At 37.1% G+C, this 22,603-nt stretch overlaps 1 protein-coding gene across 1 annotated transcript; it reads left to right on the plus strand.

The window, feature by feature from the left end:
- The first annotated feature begins 375 nt into the window (after window positions 1-375).
- On the plus strand, window positions 376-21,055 carry LOC139727137 (long-chain-fatty-acid--CoA ligase 1-like). Its single transcript, XM_071638117.1, has 14 exons — window positions 376-471; window positions 4,864-4,963; window positions 6,297-6,505; window positions 9,363-9,440; window positions 9,990-10,124; window positions 11,043-11,128; window positions 11,874-11,928; window positions 12,491-12,586; window positions 14,013-14,174; window positions 15,101-15,217; window positions 15,903-16,046; window positions 16,598-16,699; window positions 17,540-17,611; window positions 20,918-21,055. Exons 1-14 carry the CDS (start codon window positions 376-378, stop codon window positions 21,053-21,055), a joined length of 1,590 nt encoding a protein of 529 aa, XP_071494218.1.
- Window positions 21,056-22,603: the final 1,548 nt, after the last annotated feature.

A 22,603-nucleotide genomic window follows, 5' to 3' on the forward strand; every position in this document is an offset into this window, starting at 1 on the left:
GTTTAATTATTTCTATCGTTTTTATTGTCATTGTCATTATCATTATCATCATCGTTATCATTACTATCATCAGTAGTTGCCATATATAATAGCAGTTAGTAATAGTTGTATCATTATGACTATGAACATGATTTAAAGACACAAGTGGAACTGTCTCAGTCGTTGTGGAAACATAACTACTGTCATCAATATCATGCTGGTCGTCGTCATCATCGTCGTCAGTTTTATTCGTGCAGTGTTATGATATGGATGTGTATGTGCAAGAAAGGTAAAACAGAGACCTACAACAGAAATAATTTGAAATAAGTCTATAGTTAACACAACAATGAATGCAATTTACGGTGATGACTACACTGCCCGTTGGGACAGGTCCGCATGAGGGCACAGCAGTTCGGTTCAGCTCTCATCGAGAAAGGGTTCACGCCTTCAAGCGACTCGAAGATCGGCATCTTCAGTGACAATCGCCCTGAGGTAAGACCTTCAAGGTTTTCCTCATTACTACAGCGTATTTCCCCCATAATGATCATTGTACACGTCAAGAGAGTTGGAAAGACAATCAAACAACAAATGAAATAAATCAACTTGAACAACAATTTGAACTTGAATCTTTGCATAAAGATTTCCCCCGTTATACAATCTATATAAATGATTCCTTGTAACCTCAAGTATTTATGTTCACCACATGTTATAATTGTTCCTGCATGCACGCGTTTTAAACAGATAGCTTATTGGAATAAAATCATTCTTCTCTTCATTTTTTTTCTAATGATTTTCCTCATTACCAGGTTTCCTTATAAGCTCAAAAATTTTCTACATACATGTATCATCATTTTAATTATTCCCACACATTACAGAGAATTGGGAAGACACATTTTCTTTTTCATCTTAATGCCTTCCTTGTGATTCTATTATAGCCTCTCCTTAATAGGCTAAGTATTTTGAACAAGAATTATTGTCATTCATTCCCAGAGATAAAACACAGTTAGAAAAACAAAATCTTTGCTCTTATGATAGGCCTATTCTTCACTACTGTAGGCTTCCGTGTAACCTTAAAAAGCATCTCACCCCATGTTATTTATTTCAGCACACAAATCAGATTTGAAAAGACAAAGCCATCATAATATGTATGGTTGTGCGTCGGACACACTGATATACTGCTTTATACTATTAGAGCTTGATACAGAGAAAGGACCCTTGTTATATAATATGGTCATACTATACACACATTGATCATTCTGAAGAAGCTGCGGATAAACAGCTGAATGTCATGAAAGTAGAAAGTGATCAAAGAGTATTATTATACAACAAAGTTGATAAACAAACTCTTACGAACAATTTCATTCATAGGCACCTTTCTGTGAACTCAGTTAATCCCCAATACAATTGAATTATGATGGGAAAACATGCATGTAACAATTTCCTGAAGTCAAATTGACAAGGTAAAACATGTATGTCTGGCTTGCAACCTTGCCAAGAATAATCCAAAATGTGTAACAAATGCCCCGAAGGATCTCAGTGGCGGCCAAATCATTCATCCGCACAGTTATTTCCATACAATATGCATGGTTGCATTATCCCCAACGTTTCAGTTCTTCAAGGCTTTTCTCCATATTTACACCGTGTCAATTGGTGACTGTTCGGGCTTAAATCCTTTGAAAGCCAGAGCGTGATAAACTATTTCGATGTTGTCGCGGATTCAAACGTCGATTCCACGTCAGTTAACAATATTGTGCATGAAAGCGTATGATAGGCTACTTTGACTTGACCGCTGTTGGCGTTATCCATGAGAAAATATCACAGGGATGCACAGACATTAAACTGTGAAAGTAGTGATATTGACACTGACCAATTAGTGGCACTTTCTTTCATATCTTATGTTTATGTTATTTATTGTGTATTGTTAGAAGTATATTATATTATGATATCTGATTTTATTTTTACCGTCTTGCAAAAGAGCAAAAATTGTGAGACACAATCAGCATTAATTTTGACAGGGTGACTAGAGTATAGGTCTATAATAGCTCCCATTGCTTTAATTTCTATTCTAAGCACATGAACAGTATATGTTTCAAAGAGTCTACATGCTGAGCCAAAATTTGCCCCCCCTTTTTTTTTTCCAAAGAGACGTCTTTTGATACTAATTACAAGTTAACGGCACTACTTTATTCGGAAAACCGTTGATAAACAGGTGATGTTTTTCCTTGTGTGTTCGTGGTGGTGGTGGTGTGTATGTGTGTGTGTGTGTGTGTGTGTGTGTGTGTGTGTGTGTGTGTGTGTGTGTGTGTGTGAGGGGGTGGCAGAAGGGGAATAAATTGCGTTACTTGATAGCTAAACAAATTTTACTTGATTTTTACTTGCGTTACTTGATAACAAAACTCTAATCCAACCCCATTTGGACTACTGTAGTGTAATCTGGAGGACTGGTCACTCGGGTCAACTACATCGATTGCAAGTTATTCAGAACAGATGCCTAAGAATGGTGCAAGGTGTTGGCACCCGTTACAATAGGGAAACTCTTTATTCTTCTCTTCAGGTCGACCGACTCAAAGAAAGAAGAGGAAAGCAAGCCTTAATATTTATATTCAAACTGTTGTATTACCTTGCTCCAACAACTTTGTCCTCTAGTGTTCAACTCAGATCATTTAAAAATTACGAAACTCAAATACTCAAATTGTGATGCCAAAACCTCGATCTAATTTTGTCCGAAATAGCCCATTATATGTTGCATGTGAAACTTTCAATAACCTTCCTGTTCATTTAAGAATTAGTGACATCAAAAGTTTCTCGAGAGAGATCATGAAGTTAGCGGAAATCCCTTAATGTGTCCATAGAAGTATATTGATTTTCTCTTTTGTTTTTAATATCTGAATTTTTTCTTCTTTTTTTCTCATTGATCTTCTTTGTAACTTGTTCAGTGTTTGTTATTTATTGTATATCATTGCATATGTTTGCATTTTTGCCGTGTGTATGTATACTTTGTTATTCGATGTGAAACACGGCCTTGCTGAAAAACAGCTGTCCAGCTGAAAGCAGGCTTTTATTTCCGTGTATAAATAAAATAAACTCAAACTCAAACTCATAGCTCTGTCGCGAGTTCTTGGCTTCCTATACACTCAAAAGCACGTCATTGCTTTAGCTTATACGTCTCTGATCAACCTTTTGATACCTCTGTGGTTGTGAGAGTACCCTGTTCCAAAATCAATTCAATCAAAGTTCCGGACTAAGTTCTTGGTGTTATAAGGGCTCACCAACGGCTTTATTCATCACAAGAAAGAGTGAAAGAAATGCAGCATTAAGTGTAAAGAATGGCCAGACAGAGGCTGCATTGATGATAGATGTTTTCAAATTACATCATGAGGACAATACTACAGAATTTATACAACGATAAACAAATGCTGTGACCATCAAGAAGGCACTTTCATGACGCATGAAAATTTAAATTCAGTTTGGTACTGCACTTTTGTACGAATCTATGAAGGTAAGTGTGAGGTTCACACTCACATTTTTCTTATCTGGTAAAAAGTTGTAGCAATGTATGTACTATAGACAATGGTTTAGCAAAGTCGAGGTATTTGTCCCTTTTTGTTTCAAATCGTTTGCATCGCTTGATAAGGCGTTGTGGGGATTATGCCGATTCAACTGAAACAATGAATTCAAAGCGAGTTCAGCTTCAACGATCTGCAGTTTTGGCCAAGCAAAGTTGAATGCAGTTTTGCAGTGAAAATTATCGCTGAATCAATGTCAGACAGATTTATCTCAAATCCGTGTGAACTGCTATAGTCACATGAATACCAGGGAGGTGGAAGAAATATCTTTCTTCACCTCCCTGATGAATACTATAGACTACAATATGTATGTATGTATGTATGTATGTACGTATGTGTGTATGTATGTATCTGTCTATCTATCTATCTATCTATCTATCTCTATCTCTATCTCTATCTCTATCTATATCTATATCTATATCTATATATCTATATCTATATCTATATCTATATCTATATCTATATCTATATCTATATCTATATATATATCTATCTATCTAGCTATAGCTATAGCTATTTATCTGTCTGTCCAGGGATGTGTTACAGAGATGGAGTGGCAACTCTTCGTAATTCATGCAAACACATGTTTGGGTTCAAGGCGTTACAATGCATTCCACTATACGCTTTTAAGTCATGCTCGGCACCGCTCTAGTTGGAAGACGAAGTTCGGAGACGAAGAACGCATTTCACCTTTCGTTGAATTACAAGCTTTATTTCACCGTAAAATTTCAAATGAAATACTCGAATTGATTTAGAATAGTTTAGGAAAGAATTCAATATTATAAACATGTTTTCTAGTTTCTTCGTATAATGCGCAAATCGAAATGAAATGAAAATTAGGCCCTCTTAAAAACCTAATATTTTTTCTATAATGCGCACATTTCCGCATGTTAGTTTTCTATCTTTAATCTGGAATATTTTGATCTTTCAAATGAAGCACTCCGCTAAAGCGTGTTCCAGCGTGCTTTTAAACTATTTACTGTTAAAATTGTCAGTTTTACACTGCATTTTGATTCGCTGCTCCAATTCAAGGTACACAAATTCATTGTTGCCATCACATTGAAAGAAAGAGCGAATTTCTAGATGTGAGAGCGCTGGTCCCGATTATTGATGCTCTCTTTTGTCAAAGCACATGGGTAACACTTGTAGTTGAACGCATAACTTCTCGGCGGTGCCGCGCATGACTTAAAAGGAGAGTAGTGGTTGTCTCTCCTTCTCTAGCACCTCCCTGATCTATCCATCAATGTTGTACACGGTACGTTCACTCTCGTGAACGTATTTTGAAAAGTTTGACTGACTCGGAAGTACTCTCTCGCAGTGGGTGATCACCGACCTTGGCTGCGTCACCTTCTCCATGGTAACTGTTCCTCTGTACAGCAATCTCAGGAGAGAAGAATGGCAGTACATCATCAATCAAAGTGAGTAAATTTTAACGTAAGACTTCCAACTGACTAGAAAGTGATACATAGATTTTATAATCATTGCCTTTTATAACACTGGTATTATATAAAACTTCACATCCCTGTGGGAGATTTTTAAGATTTTTTTTTTCCTGAAGCGCACATAAGGCTGAGAGAAATTAAACACCGACAATGCAATATTCATTCATCTAAATGAAAACACATGATTTCATTCAACATTGTCGGAAGGAAGCAAAGGTGTTAGTCTATTAAGTGATTGCATTATAACTAATTACCGAGCAGTTACTTGTGTCGACCGTTTTGATAGTAATTATACTTACACATGTCTCACTGTTGAATAAAAGTAATGCGTCCACGTATAATGTACATGTAAAATATTGCATGCTGATTTCTTCATTTTGAAGCGTAATGAGAATATAGAACGAACGAACAAGTCCCTATAGAAGTATTTTATTGTTCAAGCAAGAGTGCTAACCTCAAAGGGTGTACGGCAGAACGAGGAGTGATTTAAAAAGAAAATGATTTTACCCAACTCACTTAATGGCAACGAGGGCACAATGTACGACTATGTAGATTTCAGTTTCAATTCGTTGTATTATAAACGAAGTTTTAACCCTCCATCTCCTAGTTAATGAATTAGACTGTAACACTAATGCATACTTGCCATTTTTGTGTCACCTAAATATGTTATTCATCTTTATGTTGAAATGAATTGATTGAATTCTGGTAATACGCCTTTTTGTGGATGCTGCGAAAGCAATTACTATTTGTAAGCGAACAACCACGGGACCGAAGCGTCGGCTTTATAATGTCCTTCCAAAGATTTTAGGCAATGATTAAAAAATGTCTTGCCTCGGGGATGAACCAGATGACAGTAAGGGACCTCTTCGTTGACAGTCTTTTGCTATACACAATGAGCTACAACAGCTCCTTTCTCGGAATTCCAGTACAGTCATTTCTCTTTCATTTCCTGTTTTGATTATTCATAAAGTTTGCTGTTAGAAGGATTTAAACAAGAAATTCTGTCTATAGCAAAAACTACTGTGTGGGCACAATTGATGTGATATAATACCCTGAACATAGAATCCTTCCTCTTTTTGTATTCTAATTTTAACAATATTACTGATTGAGGATACATCAATAGCAACATGGTCTTTATCTGATTCCATATGATTCGGAAGCTTCTTAAATCAAATCTAATCGTATATACATTTTCGTGTCATGCCTTTTGAGATTACAAGTACTTTTGGTGACGGTTTGTTTGTCACTTGTAAAGAGCTGTAAACTCATAATAGAATTAGTCGCAAAATAATCTAACTCTCTTCGACAGCCGATATGGAGCTTGTTGTGGTAGACACTCTACTGAAAGTCAAGGAACTTCTGGAGTTCTGTCAGTACCTTATGACGTTAAAGTACATCGTTGTCATGGAAACCGCTGGTTCCGAGGAGCTCAGAGACCGGGCGCGAGACAGCGGAATCACCCTGCTGGGGTTCGATGAACTGCTCGCCATTGGACTTGCAAACTCCAGAGAACCAACCGTGAGTTGAGGCACCTTAGACCTGCCACAAAACATCCCGAACATGACGAGCAGGTCCTATTCTTATGGAGAGAGTAGTATTCATCCCTTGTAAAACCGATAAAAAAGTAAACAAAACAAAACGAAACAAAAACATTACGACATACTGAATATAACCTGAATCACCAGTGTATGAAATAGACTGTATCAAAGAGATAACTTGAAAGATATAGGTCGGCAAACGACGGATGAAACCAGAATAAGATTATGTCAAGTCATTAGCGATAAATGTTTGTGAAATTAACATCAAAGACAACATTATAATGTCAGCAAAGTTAAAGCCAATTACGAGAATAATGATTATGACGTAAGTCGTTGCACCATATAACGATAATGTCGCTGTTGATGATTATTCTTGTTAGAATATACCGCGCATCGATGTATAGTACTTAACGAAAGGAGATCTCCATTATTCAATATCCAATAATTTTGTATCTGTGTAAAACCCTATATGCTACATTGTATGGTTAATTTCTGGCACGTGTATCTTCTACCGTCCACTTGATAAGCAGGTGGTAAAATGTATGCCATCACTGATAGAAACTACCAAGCAAACTGTCGAAACGCATATTATTTATCTTTGATCCAATTTTACACTTTAGAACTATGTTTCATTATTTTCATTTCAGATGAGGGTGTTTTTGAAGTCCATCACTTAGAATTACGTCAGACAACCAAGACGAGGTTGACATGAATTTTAAAGCTTTGTATATAGCTATTTCAAATACGAGATTGAGAACACTTAGTAACACTTAGTAACTTAGTAACACTTAGTAATGAATGTTCTATATGATCATAGTGATACTCACCTCAAACGCACAATCCAAAATTAGTTTGATTTTAATATTCTAAGGAAGTATACATTTTAATTCATTTATGTGCTGTTTGTTTTATCTGGTGTCTGATAGCCCTGTAAGCCGGAGGACCTTGCGATGATTAATTACACCAGCGGTACTACAGGTATCTATCTGCCACTATAGTGCATGGTCCACTATATGATATCGATATGCTTGACCTTATTTTCTGTTTTTCGACGAATTCTCATGCATGCAAGCGTTATTGAGTGTATATATCTGCTCTCCGTAGAGTGTTCCTATTTCTCCGTAAATACTTTCATTTTACTTACAGCTTTGCAATCTACATTGCAATGTGCGTATAACATGATGTTTACTTTAACGATCGTTATCATCACATAGTATATATATCTCTCCATTCTTGCTGTATGATCATCGTGTATGTTGTTTATAAAGCTGTTTCTTCATAATTTTGTTCTCCGTATCCAAATTTTACAATAGATTCAATAATAATTCCTAAATAATGTCATAATCAATTTTCCTAGTGGCGTCGCAGAATAGATCAATGATAGCAAATTTCTCTCTCTGCAGGTATGCCCAAAGGTGTAAATATCACGCACCGGAACATCATGTCAAATAGTGGAGCTATGCTGGCGTGTCTATGGGTGAGACTCGTCTTTTCAATTCAAAGTGGCTATGTTGTCCATCAGCTATAGGCCAGGAACTCCAGTCACATTTTATAGGGAATACAGACTGGCCCGATTTCATCAAATAGTGTATCTATATCTGGACATGAAAACAGATGCATTAATAAATAGATGATTACACAGAGAGAACTTAATCCGATACTAGCAATCGTTTATAACAATGCTTAATTACTTATCAATCGGCATGTCTGGCAGCCAATAACAATATATTCCATCTACCACGCTTGCTTACCCTAGTTATTATTGATTAAAAACTTTTTATGATAATTAAATTCCCAGAAAAAAAAAATCCTCATGTAAACACGAAAAGACTAACGAGTTATGACGTAAAGTAAAGGTACAATGAAGTCTACCTGATTATGAAACTGATGTAAAAACGATGAAGCGAAGAAAGGTGTGAAAATAGATCATGGGGGTTCGCTGGCCTGCCTTATGATAAAAAGCACAAGTCTGCGTTTACGCGAACATGGCTCGACAAACGATGGAAGGGCGCGGGGGGGGGGGGAAGAAATAATTCACGGATCACCTTGCTTCCGGACAACATGTATTGGCAATAGCGGCGCTTTTTGTCAGAAACGAATTATATCATAGCCATAGGAAAGCAGTTCAAGGACTCGAGAATCATTATATAGATGGCTGTGCCTTGGGCAGCTGTATAGCTTCAGGGTTGTCAGTCCGAGTGTGGATAATGAAGAATTGACGCCGATATAAACGAGGCCTTACAAGTAATAGAAAAATCTTGTGCACAACTACCACCATTATAATAGGAGCAAGGATGGTGTCCGTATTGCGGATGAATGAAGAATAACAATGGCAAGCTAGGCCACCAAAATGTGATTTTGGAACACTTCTTCACGAGCATCCCACATTATCATCTTATATTCCTACAAACAAGGATTATGCATTTGAATATTTCGTTTTCCTTTTTTTCTGTTTGTCTGAAAACAAGAAGGCTGGCCCAGGGCTTGCCTATTTTAGTATGACAACGATTTTTGTAAACAAAATATATTCCAAGCTCTCAAGTGTATTTAACAAGAGCAAGTTAAATGATTGATTTTTACTAATGGAAAACAAAGCACTTGAAAATAAAATTGACAAATTTAAATACAGTACAACAGTATAAATGGTCCCATGCAATAAAGTGGCATAAAGTGGCAATGCACGTGCAAAACGTTTGGTAGTATTTGTAACATATCTGCTTGGTTTCCCATTTTTGCGAAAATCTAGAGATGGCGTTCTCGCAGGTGCATCAAATTGAGAATTTTTAGATAGTTTGATGATGTTTCATTTCTCTCTTCTGCATTCCTGTGAATTTCAGACAATTTATGCCTTCCCGTCTGGTTGTGTCAGCATATCCTTTCTCCCACTGGCGCAGCGATATGAGCACACCGTACAGGTGAGACTGCATGGAAGACAGGGATATTGGAAGCTTGAAAGATTGGCAGATTGGAATAACTGAAGACTAATACAATTGGAAAATTGGAAGACTGAAATATCAACAGATAGGATGATTTAAAGCTGGGAAACACTTGAATATTGAAAGACTGACAAAAGATGTTGAATCGAATGTTGAAAGATTGGAAGACACGAAGAGCTGTACGATCGGAAAATTGAAGGATGGGAATTTTGGATAGTTGAAATAGTGCCATATTGAAAGTTGAGAGGAAATTCCTCACCTATGCAAGAGAATGGAAAGAAACTTACAGTAAAATTAGAAGAGTTGCATGAACGTGTTATCATTTTATGGAATGAAGTCACTTGTTTTTCAAGTTTGAAAATATGATGGTGATGCCTCGGTATGATGTTGATATGAAAATTTGATGATATTTGCAGTAACAATGACTGTGATCAAATTTCGTTCTTAGTATACTGTTACTATAATGTTAAAAGCAATCATCTACGCACATGTTTAGCTTATGTTTTCTCTTCTGTCTCGTTCGCGAAGACTCTGGTCATGACGCGAGGAGGGTCCGTTGGGTTTTCCCGCGGGAACACGCCCGATCTGTTGGCAGACATGCAAGAGCTAAAGCCCGACTTCATTCCGTGCGACCACAGCACAGTTATTCGACTCTATGACGAGGTTTGTGTGATATTATCCTATCCTTTCATATCGTCAGGTATTGTTACAAAAACCATTCTGATTTGCCCTGACTTTTATCTGGATAAATGTTTATGATAGGAAGAAAACATGCCACGCCGTGGACGCTTTGATTGGCTTCAATATGAAAATTGATGCTTTATATTCCCGTCATTCTCTGTTCAGAGTCTATAAAAAGGACGTGATAAAGGCTACCCATATCATCGATCTCGAATACAAGCTTATACATCCATAGATTGTATAAATTTCTCTCTGTTTGACCGATATAGGCCTAGTCATCATTTGAGACGCATCCACGTATATTCTGGTATCGTTCTGTCATTTGTTTTTACTCCTATAGTATGTAAACCATGCACAATAATAATTATCTGATTAGTTCGAGCTTTCTAATCAGTATAGTGATCACACTAAATTAGAAAGACGTTTACTTTGTGCAACTGTGCAGGTTATTCCATGCTCGCGTATGCTTCCTGTTGTTTTCTTATTGAACATTTTTTGACTCATCATCTGTGACGTAAGCACTGCCAACAAACAAAAAGTGGCATGTAGTCATTATGGAATTACAAGTAAGAAGCACTGGTCGTGCGATGTGAATTTTGACCAGAGGGTCCGAGAAGTTCAACCACGATCGCATCAAGCTCAACATTTTGTTCCGTACTCGATGCTTCCAGCCACTTGTAGTAAATGCACTCCATTCGTGTCCAATTGAAAACATAACAATAATAAAAAGCAGACGGGTAGCTAGAACTGTCTAGGTTCACACCCAATATTGACCTATAGTTAAGTCAGTACAGTTTGGGTCAGATTTAGTACCAAATTTCTAGGAGAGTTGCAAAAGTGTGTACAGATGTAGAAACATACAGGGTTTTTTTTTAAACCAAATATCATCAATATTTGCAGATCATAGGAACCATGAGAGCATCGTCGTATTTCCAGAGGGCGATGATCAATTGGGCCTTTGACAACAAGAAAACAGACGCCAAGAAGTGAGTAAGGAGAGGAAATAGATTAGTGGACTCATTGCATACAAAAAGTAAAACATTGACAAACAAGTAGAAATGCAAGCTTGCCCTAAAGAAGTTTATTGCTTACCTAAAAGTTCTATACTTCGATTTTTTTTTCTAGCAAAAAATGTTCTCGATGCTGTATTGCTGTACGACTGTACAGCTTGATGCAGCGAAAAAGTTGAATTAACCTTATTCAGTCTTCGTTTTTCCTTTTGTGCATTACTTGTTAGGTAAGTTATCTATTCAAGACGGGTTTTTTTGTTGTTTATCAATTTTTTAGCTCATTCACTGGGTCTTTTCCGGAGAGTCAATGCTCGTAAATTGTTTTACGAACAGTACAGTTTTTGTTGGTATTTTGGCATCGTATGGAATTTCATCATAGTGTGAACATGAACCAAATGAAAATGGCGGTAAGCATTTTAAAGATAAGTACTTAGTAATAGGTCAATGCCCCCTCCAAAAAAAGGGGGGCCAATAATACATCAGATGTAGAATAGGGTGACAAGAAAAAACTCAAAAGGAAATGAAATGATCTACTGATAGGATGTTTATAATAATAACGTTTTCCCGGTTCCTCTTGACTACTGTCTTACAATGACGATAATGGTGTTGTGTTATGGTGCGTTATATAAGTTATATTGTACCATAATAAAAGCTCTCTTCCTAAAGGCTGAAAACCTGGCCGAGATGAAAAATACTAAATATTTATGTGAATATTTTACAGTGATGTGCTTCGGAGAGACACTTGGAGTGACACACTCGTCTTCAACAAATTCCAGGTAAGGTTTCACGCAGCTTTTATTTATTCAAATGACTTTTATTTGAAGTCATAATCTTATATCTATTACATTCAACATTGCTTCACTTAATGACAGGTGACACACATGATGTATGTTTATTCATATATTTATTCTTTTTCTAAGAAGGCAGTCTGTTGACGTGTAGAATCTGTATATGTTTCTTATCAATGTGGAGATGTTCATCCTTAATGCTATTGGAAGGTATAGTTGCTAATTTTATGAATACATCTGACTCTTTGCATCATGCTTTCCAGACATACTCCTCATAGGCAACTATCTGCGTAATTTGTATATAGAACACTACCATTATTTTTTTTCCAGATTTTGTCACTTTTTTGAATGGGCCTTTCAGAATGGTATTGATCAAGGTGAGTACTGTGTATTACGTCATAACATCACTGGCGTTGAGAATGAAAATCTGTGGTTACAAACTCTACAATGTGGAATATACATGAATTCTTTTGACGAGCGACAACAACCAAATAAAAAAATACCTTGATCATAGTCATAGTACATATTATTTACCATCTCAATCGCACAGGATCTTGTTGGGGGAAAGCTGAAGTGGATCTTGTCCGGTGGAGGACCTATCCCTCCCGAAATCTCGCTCTTTCTCCGAGTGGTCTGTGGATGTCCGGTATGTTCCGTAATATCACAACTCCATCGACATAAGCCTCCTTCAACACTCTTATTGTCTAGCTTTGTGAGACTATGACGTTGAAGAGGTTGAAGGTTGAAAAGGTGTTTTATTAATCAATATCCATCGCAGCCCGGAGGCTGAATTACAGACAATGTTAACAAAATGAATACATTAAAAATACACACAAGGTATGCAACAGCGTAGCAATGGGAAAAAAAATGCATAGAACAACAAAAAATCAATCTTATTCATCTTAACCATTGCACAATGAGATCAACCTATTATATAAAACAAAAACAAATATTACAATCACAATATGTAGTATCAATATTCTCAATAATCATTAAAAAATAAATTGAGTTAATGCCAGTCATTAACACACTTAGTGATACAGATGTTGTTATACAGCTCAAATCAACACATTTTACACAGCAAGAATAATCAGTTTGATTCAAAAAAAATTTTCTCACAATCTTCTCTTCCTAAACATGAACTCTCATATCAAAATACATTCAATCTACACACAGCACATTACATGAAATCTATACATTAATAAACGAATACTATATTCGAATTATTTTAATACATGGTTATATACAAAAATATCGTTTGATATTTGCACATCTCTCTCTCCCCCCTCTCTCTCTTCTAACTCTCATTCCACTAATACACACACTCTCTCGTATACCTAACCAGCAAATATACACTATTGCATCTAACCAACACTCTGTGTTATTATTATTATTGCACATTTTTTTGCACCAGAATTTGATCTCACATAATAAACAACACCAAAACGCTGAAACGTAACATTATGAAATACTTTGAACCGTTTCAGAGAATAATGATATAAGGAAAATACAATTACACTATTTCAACTTGTCGTTAAACCCTTCACCCTGTGGTCCACAACCTTTCCTATAATGATAATAATACTCTCTGGAAACGCATACTGTGCACACCATAATAATAATAATAATAATAAAAAAAACGTTTGCATAAACTCGAAAAGACATAGATAAAAGTTCCATCATTCTGTTCTTTGAGCACTGTTTGATTTGTGAGTGTATGTGTGCGTGCGTGCGTGTGTGTGTGTTTGCTTGTTTCTAAATGTAATGTATAAAATTAATGCTCTTTTACAAAGCTTGAACAACATGACTGTTTGGTCCTTGATCCAACATCTTTATCACCACAAACCTTTAATGAACGTTATTCCCACTAGTTTTTATGTCAGTGTATGTGGTTTTTTCATACTTCTGTATTTTCTATACGACATTGTATTCTATTTTTTGTATCTCTCGACTGACATTTCTGTATTTTGTATGCTATGATTACAAATCTGATAATTCATTGCCATTGTCATCATGACCACGAACATCAAAATCTATAAAATATTCATAATGTGTTTTCTATAATAATGCAGGTAAGTGAGGTTTACGAGATGACGGAGGTTGGTGGCGTGATAAGCGGTACAGTGGCGGGGGAGACGGAGAGCGGCCACGTGGGGTCAGTGATGCCTTGCTGCGTCGTGAAGCTAATCGACGTGCCGGAGATGGGCTACTGGACCGAGGAGGACCAGGGCGAGGTGAGGTTGGCGGTTACAGTTCGTTATTCCCGAAGGTTCGTTATTCCGAAGGTTCGTTAATCAGAAAATAATAAAGAAGCTTCGAAGGTTCGTAAGTGCACACCTTTTCTCCGTTTTCGGATAAACGAACCTATTTCATTTCGGATTAACAAACCTTCGTACCAACGCACCTTACTTCATTTTTCAGATAAACGAACCTTTGGAATACAAACCTTTATTTTCATTCTTGATTTAACGAACACTCATAGGTATGGGGAATTTGTGATTTCGGAATAACGAACCTCTGGAATTATGCAAACCTTATATTTATTTTCGGATTAAGGAACCCTCGGAATAACAAATGTCGCCCAAGTCTGGCTGGCTGCTGTCAAATCATCTCGTTTTCATTCAAGTCTCACTCTTAGCTTTAATACTTTAAACTGACACTTAAATCAAGCCTTCTCTCTCTCTCTCTCTTTAACGTTGTCATGCTTGTATGACAATTTTTGTTTCTGCTAATAGGAGATACAATGTTTTGTAAATTTTTTCCTGTCCATTTTTGCCGACACAGCCAGACAGCTGAACGAATCACTCTTATACGTTTCATAATGAATTGATTATCTACTACCAACAGGCTGCTATGTGGCGATAAAAGGAATTAATCCTTTCAAATACGTTACGTTTATTAAAACAAACTTACAATTTTACACTTCATGACCGGAAAGGCCATATACAAGTGGCTTCATAATCTCATTAACATGCAAATCGAACGAAAAGCAGGATTTTTCCGTCTAACAATACTCGTGCACTTATACACAGTCATGCACACCTACAAAAATGCTCGCACACACACACACACATACACACACACACACACATCTGATGTCCATCAATTTCATTGTGTGGCTCACAGGAGCTAATCTGCTCCTCTTCTAATTTCCCTCCAGATCTGTGTGAAAGGTCCCGCCGTCTCGTCAGGGTACTTTAAAGAGACACGATGGACCGCTGCTTCGTGGGATTCAGATGGCTGGCTTCATACTGGAGACATTGGCGAGTGGTTACTGGTTTGTGACGATTTCTGAACTTTATCATTGATATATCATTATGATTCTTATCATTATATTATTTTATTTGTTTGGGGAACATTTGGTACCGTTACCCAGCGTCTTTATGTGTACGGTATATGAGTCCTTATATAGCGGGAAATGTTTTAGCATACTTTCTGCTTATAACCTGTCCTCTGACACCCTGACTACTAGTATTCTTATAATACAGATTGTAATAGATTATCAATTATCTTCCTCTCCTGCACCTGTTTTTTCTTTCTTCCCCATTTTGACCGCGTTATATTCCACTTGTTGTGTCTGTATCATAGTTAATGTTCAGGCTATGTTTGTCCCCCAGCCTTCCATTCAACTTGGTGTTATTTTGACTAGAACCTAGATCCTTGCAGCATTTTGGGGACTTGGGTCTTGTGTGAAACAAATCTCAATTCCATTGCATCTTTAAGTAAGAAAAGTATCCCAAAACATGACCTTTGGGCAGATTTTGTTTCCTTGGTTATTTCACCCTAGTGATAAGACTCTATTGAAAAAAAAGAAATAAAAAAATTTGTGTTGTGATCAATGTGTTGCGTCAGAAAGAAAATTAACAAAAGAAAGCCAAATCAGAACCAAGTCTAATTAAGTAAACTCGCAGACTTGACGTAATGAATATAAAAAGGTTCTATAAAATTCATGATTCTTATAGAACGGGGCGCTTAGGATCGTCGGGCGCCAGGAGCACATGTACAGAACTTCTGAGGGGCATTGCATCACTCCTGAAAGGCTTGAAGGCATCATGACAAAAAGTCGCTTTGTTTCTCAAGCCTTCGTCTACGGAAATGACCAAAAGGTAATATTTTGGAGCTGTCGCGACGCCATCATAAAATTTCCTCCAGACCTCGTGATTATGTATAACGAGAGAGAGAGAGAGAGAGAGAGAGAGAGAGAGAGAGGATGTATAATACTTAAGTCTTTAACGCACAAGCATACAGACACATGCATGCAAACATAGAGTTACATAAAGTGTTTGTGTGTACGAAATATCTGTATAATTTCATTCTTGCAATGTAATGTGAGTATAAGTAATCGTTTCAGGCATTTTCATTTATCTTTTATTGGAAGTCAAATTAGTCACAGTAACTGGCATTCGTTTTGCTTTATTCTGCCAATATTCTAAAAATGTTCTCACATACTGAATTATGATCACAAACTCGATAACTCGATTCTGTCGACCAGTTTATCCAAATATTTATGTTTTACGTACACCCAATACATTGTAACAGGGCTTGAAGTTTCTGACAAGAAGAAAATTTACCATAGACTATACTCGGCATCAACAACCAATAATGCTCTGAAACTTGTCATCCTCTTTAAGTTTTATACATTTCTATGATTTACCAGAAAGAGACCATCGCAGTCCTCGTAGCAGATGAAGACGAACTGGAGACGTTTGCCAAGAATAACGACCTCACGGGAACTCCCGTCGAACTGTGCAAGGACAAGGTTGGTTGAAGGCTGTAAATGAAACGTAACAAATTTTTGCTGAATAGCATTCTCTAGGTTATATTCTACCCTATTTCCCTGAGAGCTCGTTCACCACGCGTGACATCATACACATTTTGCTAAGACCACAGATCACTTTATACCTAGACACCTAGGCCTATATCTTTGTGAACATATAATTATCCGAATTGTAAATAACCTGATGGGAGGTATAATACGTGTTGCGATGAAAAGCAATACAGCTTAACAGCAGAGCGAAATTGATGCTGTGTGAGAGCAAGCTTACGTGAGTGTGAATGTATATAGGCTTGAAATGTATACATAATTGTGTGTGTGTGTGTGTGTGTGTGTGTGTGTGTGTGTGTGTGTTTAAGTGACTATACACTCGTGTTTGTAATTAAAAAAGACGTGTGCATTTGTAATGTGCCATTTGAACAAGGTGGATATTTCATATCTTCAGAAGATAATCACTGAAGGATAAAGGAAAGCAATGTGGCAAGATGACACTGTCCGTGTCAGGACAATAATGCCACCCCCCGACAATTACCCCTGGCTAAATACCTGTTGGTGGTAGGGTTGCGTATAGGAGTGAATGCTAGTAGGGTTAGGGTTAGGATTAGGCTTCAGGATTAGGATTAGGGTAAGGGTCAGGGGAAGACTCTACAGTAATTGTCCAGGGGTAATATTTCTCCTGTTTACGTGCAAGCATATCAGCCGCACATAGACGGCTAGGTGTGTGCGATGGATTCCATGCATGTGTATTTTTGACGATCGCAACATTATGTATGAAGAGATGAAGTTAATGCTCCCGCAATATACTATTTTATCTCATCCTCACAGATTCTCTTGAATGAAGTGAAAGCTGACCTGAATCAGATCTATGAAAGATTGGAACTCTGCGACTTTGAAAAGGCAAGTGCGGCATTGATCTTATCAGGGAGGTGAGACCATTTTCGTCTCACCTCCCTGCATTTATCAAGCTACATTTCATCCACCTTTGCCTTTTTATCGTATATAGGCATTATTGATTTCAGCTGTTTTTTCCTCTTCACCCACCCTCCCCTCCCCTCATGATAAAAAAATCATGGGCGTACATACTCGAGCAGGATTTGAACCTACGACCTCCTGATCACCGGACAGGCGTCATCTCCACTAGATGCTAGTAGCCACTATCATGGCTACTACTAAAACACTGATCAATTCAGTGCTTATTTACGTCAATGTAGGGCAATTTGTCAATCAGTTGCAATGAAAACATCTCGACGGAAGAACTTCATGAATTTGAATAACAAAGCAGTACCCGCTGCATGCTTTATGGATTAGAACCAACACTTGCTGTCGGGCGAAAGCTCGGTGGTCTAGTGGAGATGACGCCTGTCCGGTGATCAGGAGGTCGTAGGTTCAAATCCTGCTCGAGTATGTACGCCCATGATTTTTTTATCATGGCTACTACTAAAACACTGATCAATTCAGTGCTTATTTACGTCGATGTAGGGCAATTTGTCAATCAGTTGAAAGACAGTTTAATTCCTTCAACGATTTGTGAGTTTGTAGTTTTATCCAACTTTGAAATTCAATCCAAATTGAAAATTGTGTCTACAGATTGATGTGAAATAAATGCAATGGATCCTTGAGAATCAAATCAATATCATAAGGTATCAGTGGCGTATCTAGGGAAAACGGCGCCCGGGGCAAGCGCGAAAATTGCGCCCCTAATTTCTGAAAAAGTGTTCAACCCTATACCCATCCCGGTAGGGACTTTATTTGTTTGTTTATTTGTTTGTTTGTTTGTTTGTTTGTTTGTTTTTATTTCCGTCTTCATATAAAAATACACACATTACAAGTTACATATACATTGCATATACGTACAGAAGAAACGGGGGATTGCCTGTTCAGTCATATTTTCAAAATATATCTGTTCTTCCACATGGTCCCGATATAATACGCTTTAAACAAAGTCCATAGATATGCTCTTTCAAGCACTTAAAAGGGGTCTTTTGAGGATTGTGGCGAGCGAGCGCAGCGAGCGAGCCAAAAATTTTTGCATTTCAGCTTACAAAACATGGAATTCTTGACATTTTTGCTAATCATAATTATCTTACAATATTTCCGCGTCATCATCACGTTTTGTTGTTATCTCTTTTTTTTTTGGTAAATTTTGGCGAGCGAGCGCAGCGAGCGAGCCAAAAATTTTTACATTTCAGCTTACAAAACATGGAATTCTTGTCATTTTTTTGCTAATCATAATTATCTTTCAATATTTCCGCGTCATCATCACGTTTTGTTATTATCTCTTTTTTTTTTATTGGTAAATTTTGGCGAGCGAGCGCAGCGAGCGAGCCGGAAAATTTTGTATTTCAGCTTACAAAACTTGGAATTCTTGTCATTTTTTTGCTTATCAAATCTTACAATTCTAATCAAGCTATAGTGACGACCTTATAGATAACGATTTATACGAACAAACTGAGGACTTGAAAAAATACTCTAAATTAGTACGAGCGAGTGAGCCGAAATTTGTATATTTCCGCGTCATCATTACGTTATGTTCTTATCTTTTTTATTTGTTTTTTTTCCGCCCCCCCCCCCCCCCCACGTATGTTCGAAACCGTTGGCGTCCTCTTTTGATCCAATCGGCGATCGCTTCAGAACGAATGAAATTGCAGCCGCTGCTCCGTGTAACATTTTTCCTGCTAAATATAAAATGACACGTGTGAACACGATAGACATTGTCATTTTGTCCGCGTCATCGTCACGTTTTGTTCTTATCTTTCTCTTCCTTTTTTTTTGGGGGGATAAATTTTGGCGAGCGAGCGTAGCGAGCGAGCTGAAAATTTTTGTATTTCAGCTTACAAAACAGGGAACTCTTGTCATTTTTTGCGTATTAAATCTTACAATTCTAATCAAGATATAGTGACGACCTTATAGATGACAATTTATGCCAACAAACTGAAGACTTGAAAAAATACTCTAAATTAGTACGAGCGAGTGAGCCGAAGTTTGTATATTTCCACGTCATCATTAAGTTTTGTTATTATCTTGTTTGATTTGTTGTTTTTTTGCCCCCCCCCCCGTATGTTCGAAACCGTTGGCGCCTTCTTTTGATCCAATTGGCTATCACTTCAGAACGAAAGAAATTGCAGCGTGCTCCGTGAAACATTTTGCCTGCTAAATATAAAATGACATGAATGAACACAATAGACATTGTCATTTTATCCACGTTATCATCACGTTTTGTTCTTACCTTCTTTTTTTATATAAATTTTGGCGAGCGAACGCAGCGAGCGAGCCGAAAATGTTTGTATTTCAGCTTACAGAACATGGAATTCTTGTGTAAACACAATAAACATTGTCATTTTGTCCGCGTCATCATCATGTTTTGTTTTTATCTTGTTTGATTTGGTTTTCTGTCCCCCCCCCCCCCCCCCCCCACCATTCTCCCTCCCTTTCCGGGCGATTTTTTTTTTCTTCTTCTTCTTTTCTTTTCTTTTTTCTTTTTTTTCTTCTAAGGTATTCAATGACAGGCTGGACAATTTTTGACCGCTAAGAAAGCTTGCTGATGATTTACGTTCTACAGACACTTTGAAAGACCTATGATTTTTATATATGATTTCATCGTCATGTATCGTTGATGCTCAGTTTCGATGTCGACATTGATGATGCCATGCACCACGAATTCCTCGGCAGAAACAATTTCTTTGTTATATACTTTGAACAGGATATAATCGTGGACCTAACCCTCTCGCACACTTCTCTTCAGCATTCTCTCTCAGACAGATGGAGGCAACTCATTCATGATTATAATACATTTTGAGAGAGCTTCTGTTCTCTGTAAACCAACCGAGAAGCTTCTGCAATGAACAAATCACGTTCGTCACTTGCACTAGACATTTTGTGGTCTCTACAGCACGTCACACAATAGCCATGCTTGACTGACAATCCTCCGACTGTACAGAGCTATGGCTTTCTTGACCATTATATTTTGAAAATTAAAGTCAAACAGAAAATAATAAAACATGAAACAAACAGACCCTTGTGCTTTTACATTAATTTCCTTAATTGCTATGAACAACTTTCTTTTCGTATTAAGGAGACATTTGTTTTTTAAATGTGAAAAAGCTTGGATATAGCGCAATGATGGTACATTTTTGTGGATTGAATATCTACCAGTGGGGAACTTCTAATATTAAGACCATTCTATTGGTATTTCACTGCGTGCAGGTCAATGAGTTCATCTTTCAGCCTCATCCCTTCAGCGTCGAGGACGGTTTGTTGACTCCGACAGGAAAGAATCGACGTGACGCCATCATGGAACACTTCCAGGCCGACATCGACGGCGTGTACGCCCTCCTAGAATAGGGGACTGATCTGTTCTTACCTGCCTTCTTTGAACAACAAGGCAATTATACAGTGTCAGGTTTGGTCAGGTTTTTGGGAATATATTATTGGATTTTATTCTTTTTACCGAGCGTAAACAAGGTGGCAAAATCAAGTGCAAACAGTGTACCGGTCGTTGTAAATGTGGGCAAAATAGCAATGTACACGGGAATATTGAACCTTACGGGCCAGTATGCTATCTTTCCTCAGGTAACTGCATTATTCTTTTTTTTTTCTTTAAGGAAAAGAAATGATCCTTATCTATATCTCCTATACTTTATTCTAATTTCGATCAGCGTATATAAGGTAATCATTATTATAATAAAAGGAAAGTCATTTATTTTTTTATCTCCGTCTTTATCATAGACCGAGTAAGATGAATTACATCTCCTATCGTAAAAAAGGTAGCTGAATTAAGTTGATTAGCGCATGCACTTGCCTACTGACCGCCTTGGGACTGATCGTTGTGGTATGTGGATAAAAATAACAAAGAACGAGGTGCTTCATGGTGCTTAATATGCTTGTCTTTCATGTGACTATCATTTTTCCTTGTGTTTTGAAAGAAAGGAAGTGATTACTGTATTTCCTTATAAGGTAATCGTATGAAAGGGTTCTTTATCTTTATGGTTAAGACAGAGTACGGTGAATTGCATTGATAAAACAGGTGTGGAGAAGATTTGTTTCTTTTACTAATCACTGACAAAGACCGTTTTCCTAAATACCAACACCAAATCTAGCGTCTGTCTTTCACAATACTATTATGCAGTGTGTCTGGGTGTGTATAATAGTAAAAGGTATACATCGAAGAATCACAACACAGACGTTAATAGCAAAGCTTTCAAAGAATTGTATTAAATGTATCATAATTGCTTGCATACTTCCTATAATTATACAAAACTGCAGTTAACATCCTGCGTCACGGTAAAACATACTCGTAGCTTGATAAAATGTACCTAAGTTCATCGAGCATCCTGAATACTGGGGTAGCAGATTGATTACCAGTACAGTGTTCTTTACTATAACGCATTTACGCGCCTTGCCACATTGATATAAAGCGTTTGATACACGTTTGTGTATGTGCATTGTGTTTGACAAGGTGTATACAATTTGTTTTCAAATTCGGTATTGATTCTACCACCGTGTGTTATGCATTTTTGAGTTAGCTACATAAAAAGAGCATGAATACTTTCATTTTGTCCTAGACAGTGACCCCCTCTTTAATGAAGGTATTCAATGTGAATTCTTGTACAAGGTCTGTTCAACTATATTTTTTTAGTATACTAAAAAAAAAATGAGACTATAATACTAGTATGACACTTTAGAAATATGGGTACAGAACATATATCTGTATGCGCATAGCGTACTTTTGTTTAAGTGTTGGTTGTGTATAATAACTATATAGGGTCTATCGTTTTTGCCGATGTACAAAGGAGTTGGTATAGTAATCTTTAATTGAATGTGTATATTTCATAATATACTATGATTTTGGGATGTGCCTATGGAAAACGCCATGTCATTAATAAACGTGTT

The sequence above is a fragment of the Diadema antillarum genome, unplaced genomic scaffold (genome assembly GCF_040938485.1).
Source record: "Diadema antillarum isolate AM-2024a unplaced genomic scaffold, OU_Dant_1.0 seq00000119_RagTag, whole genome shotgun sequence".
Taxonomy (NCBI): Eukaryota; Metazoa; Echinodermata; class Echinoidea; order Diadematoida; family Diadematidae; genus Diadema; species Diadema antillarum.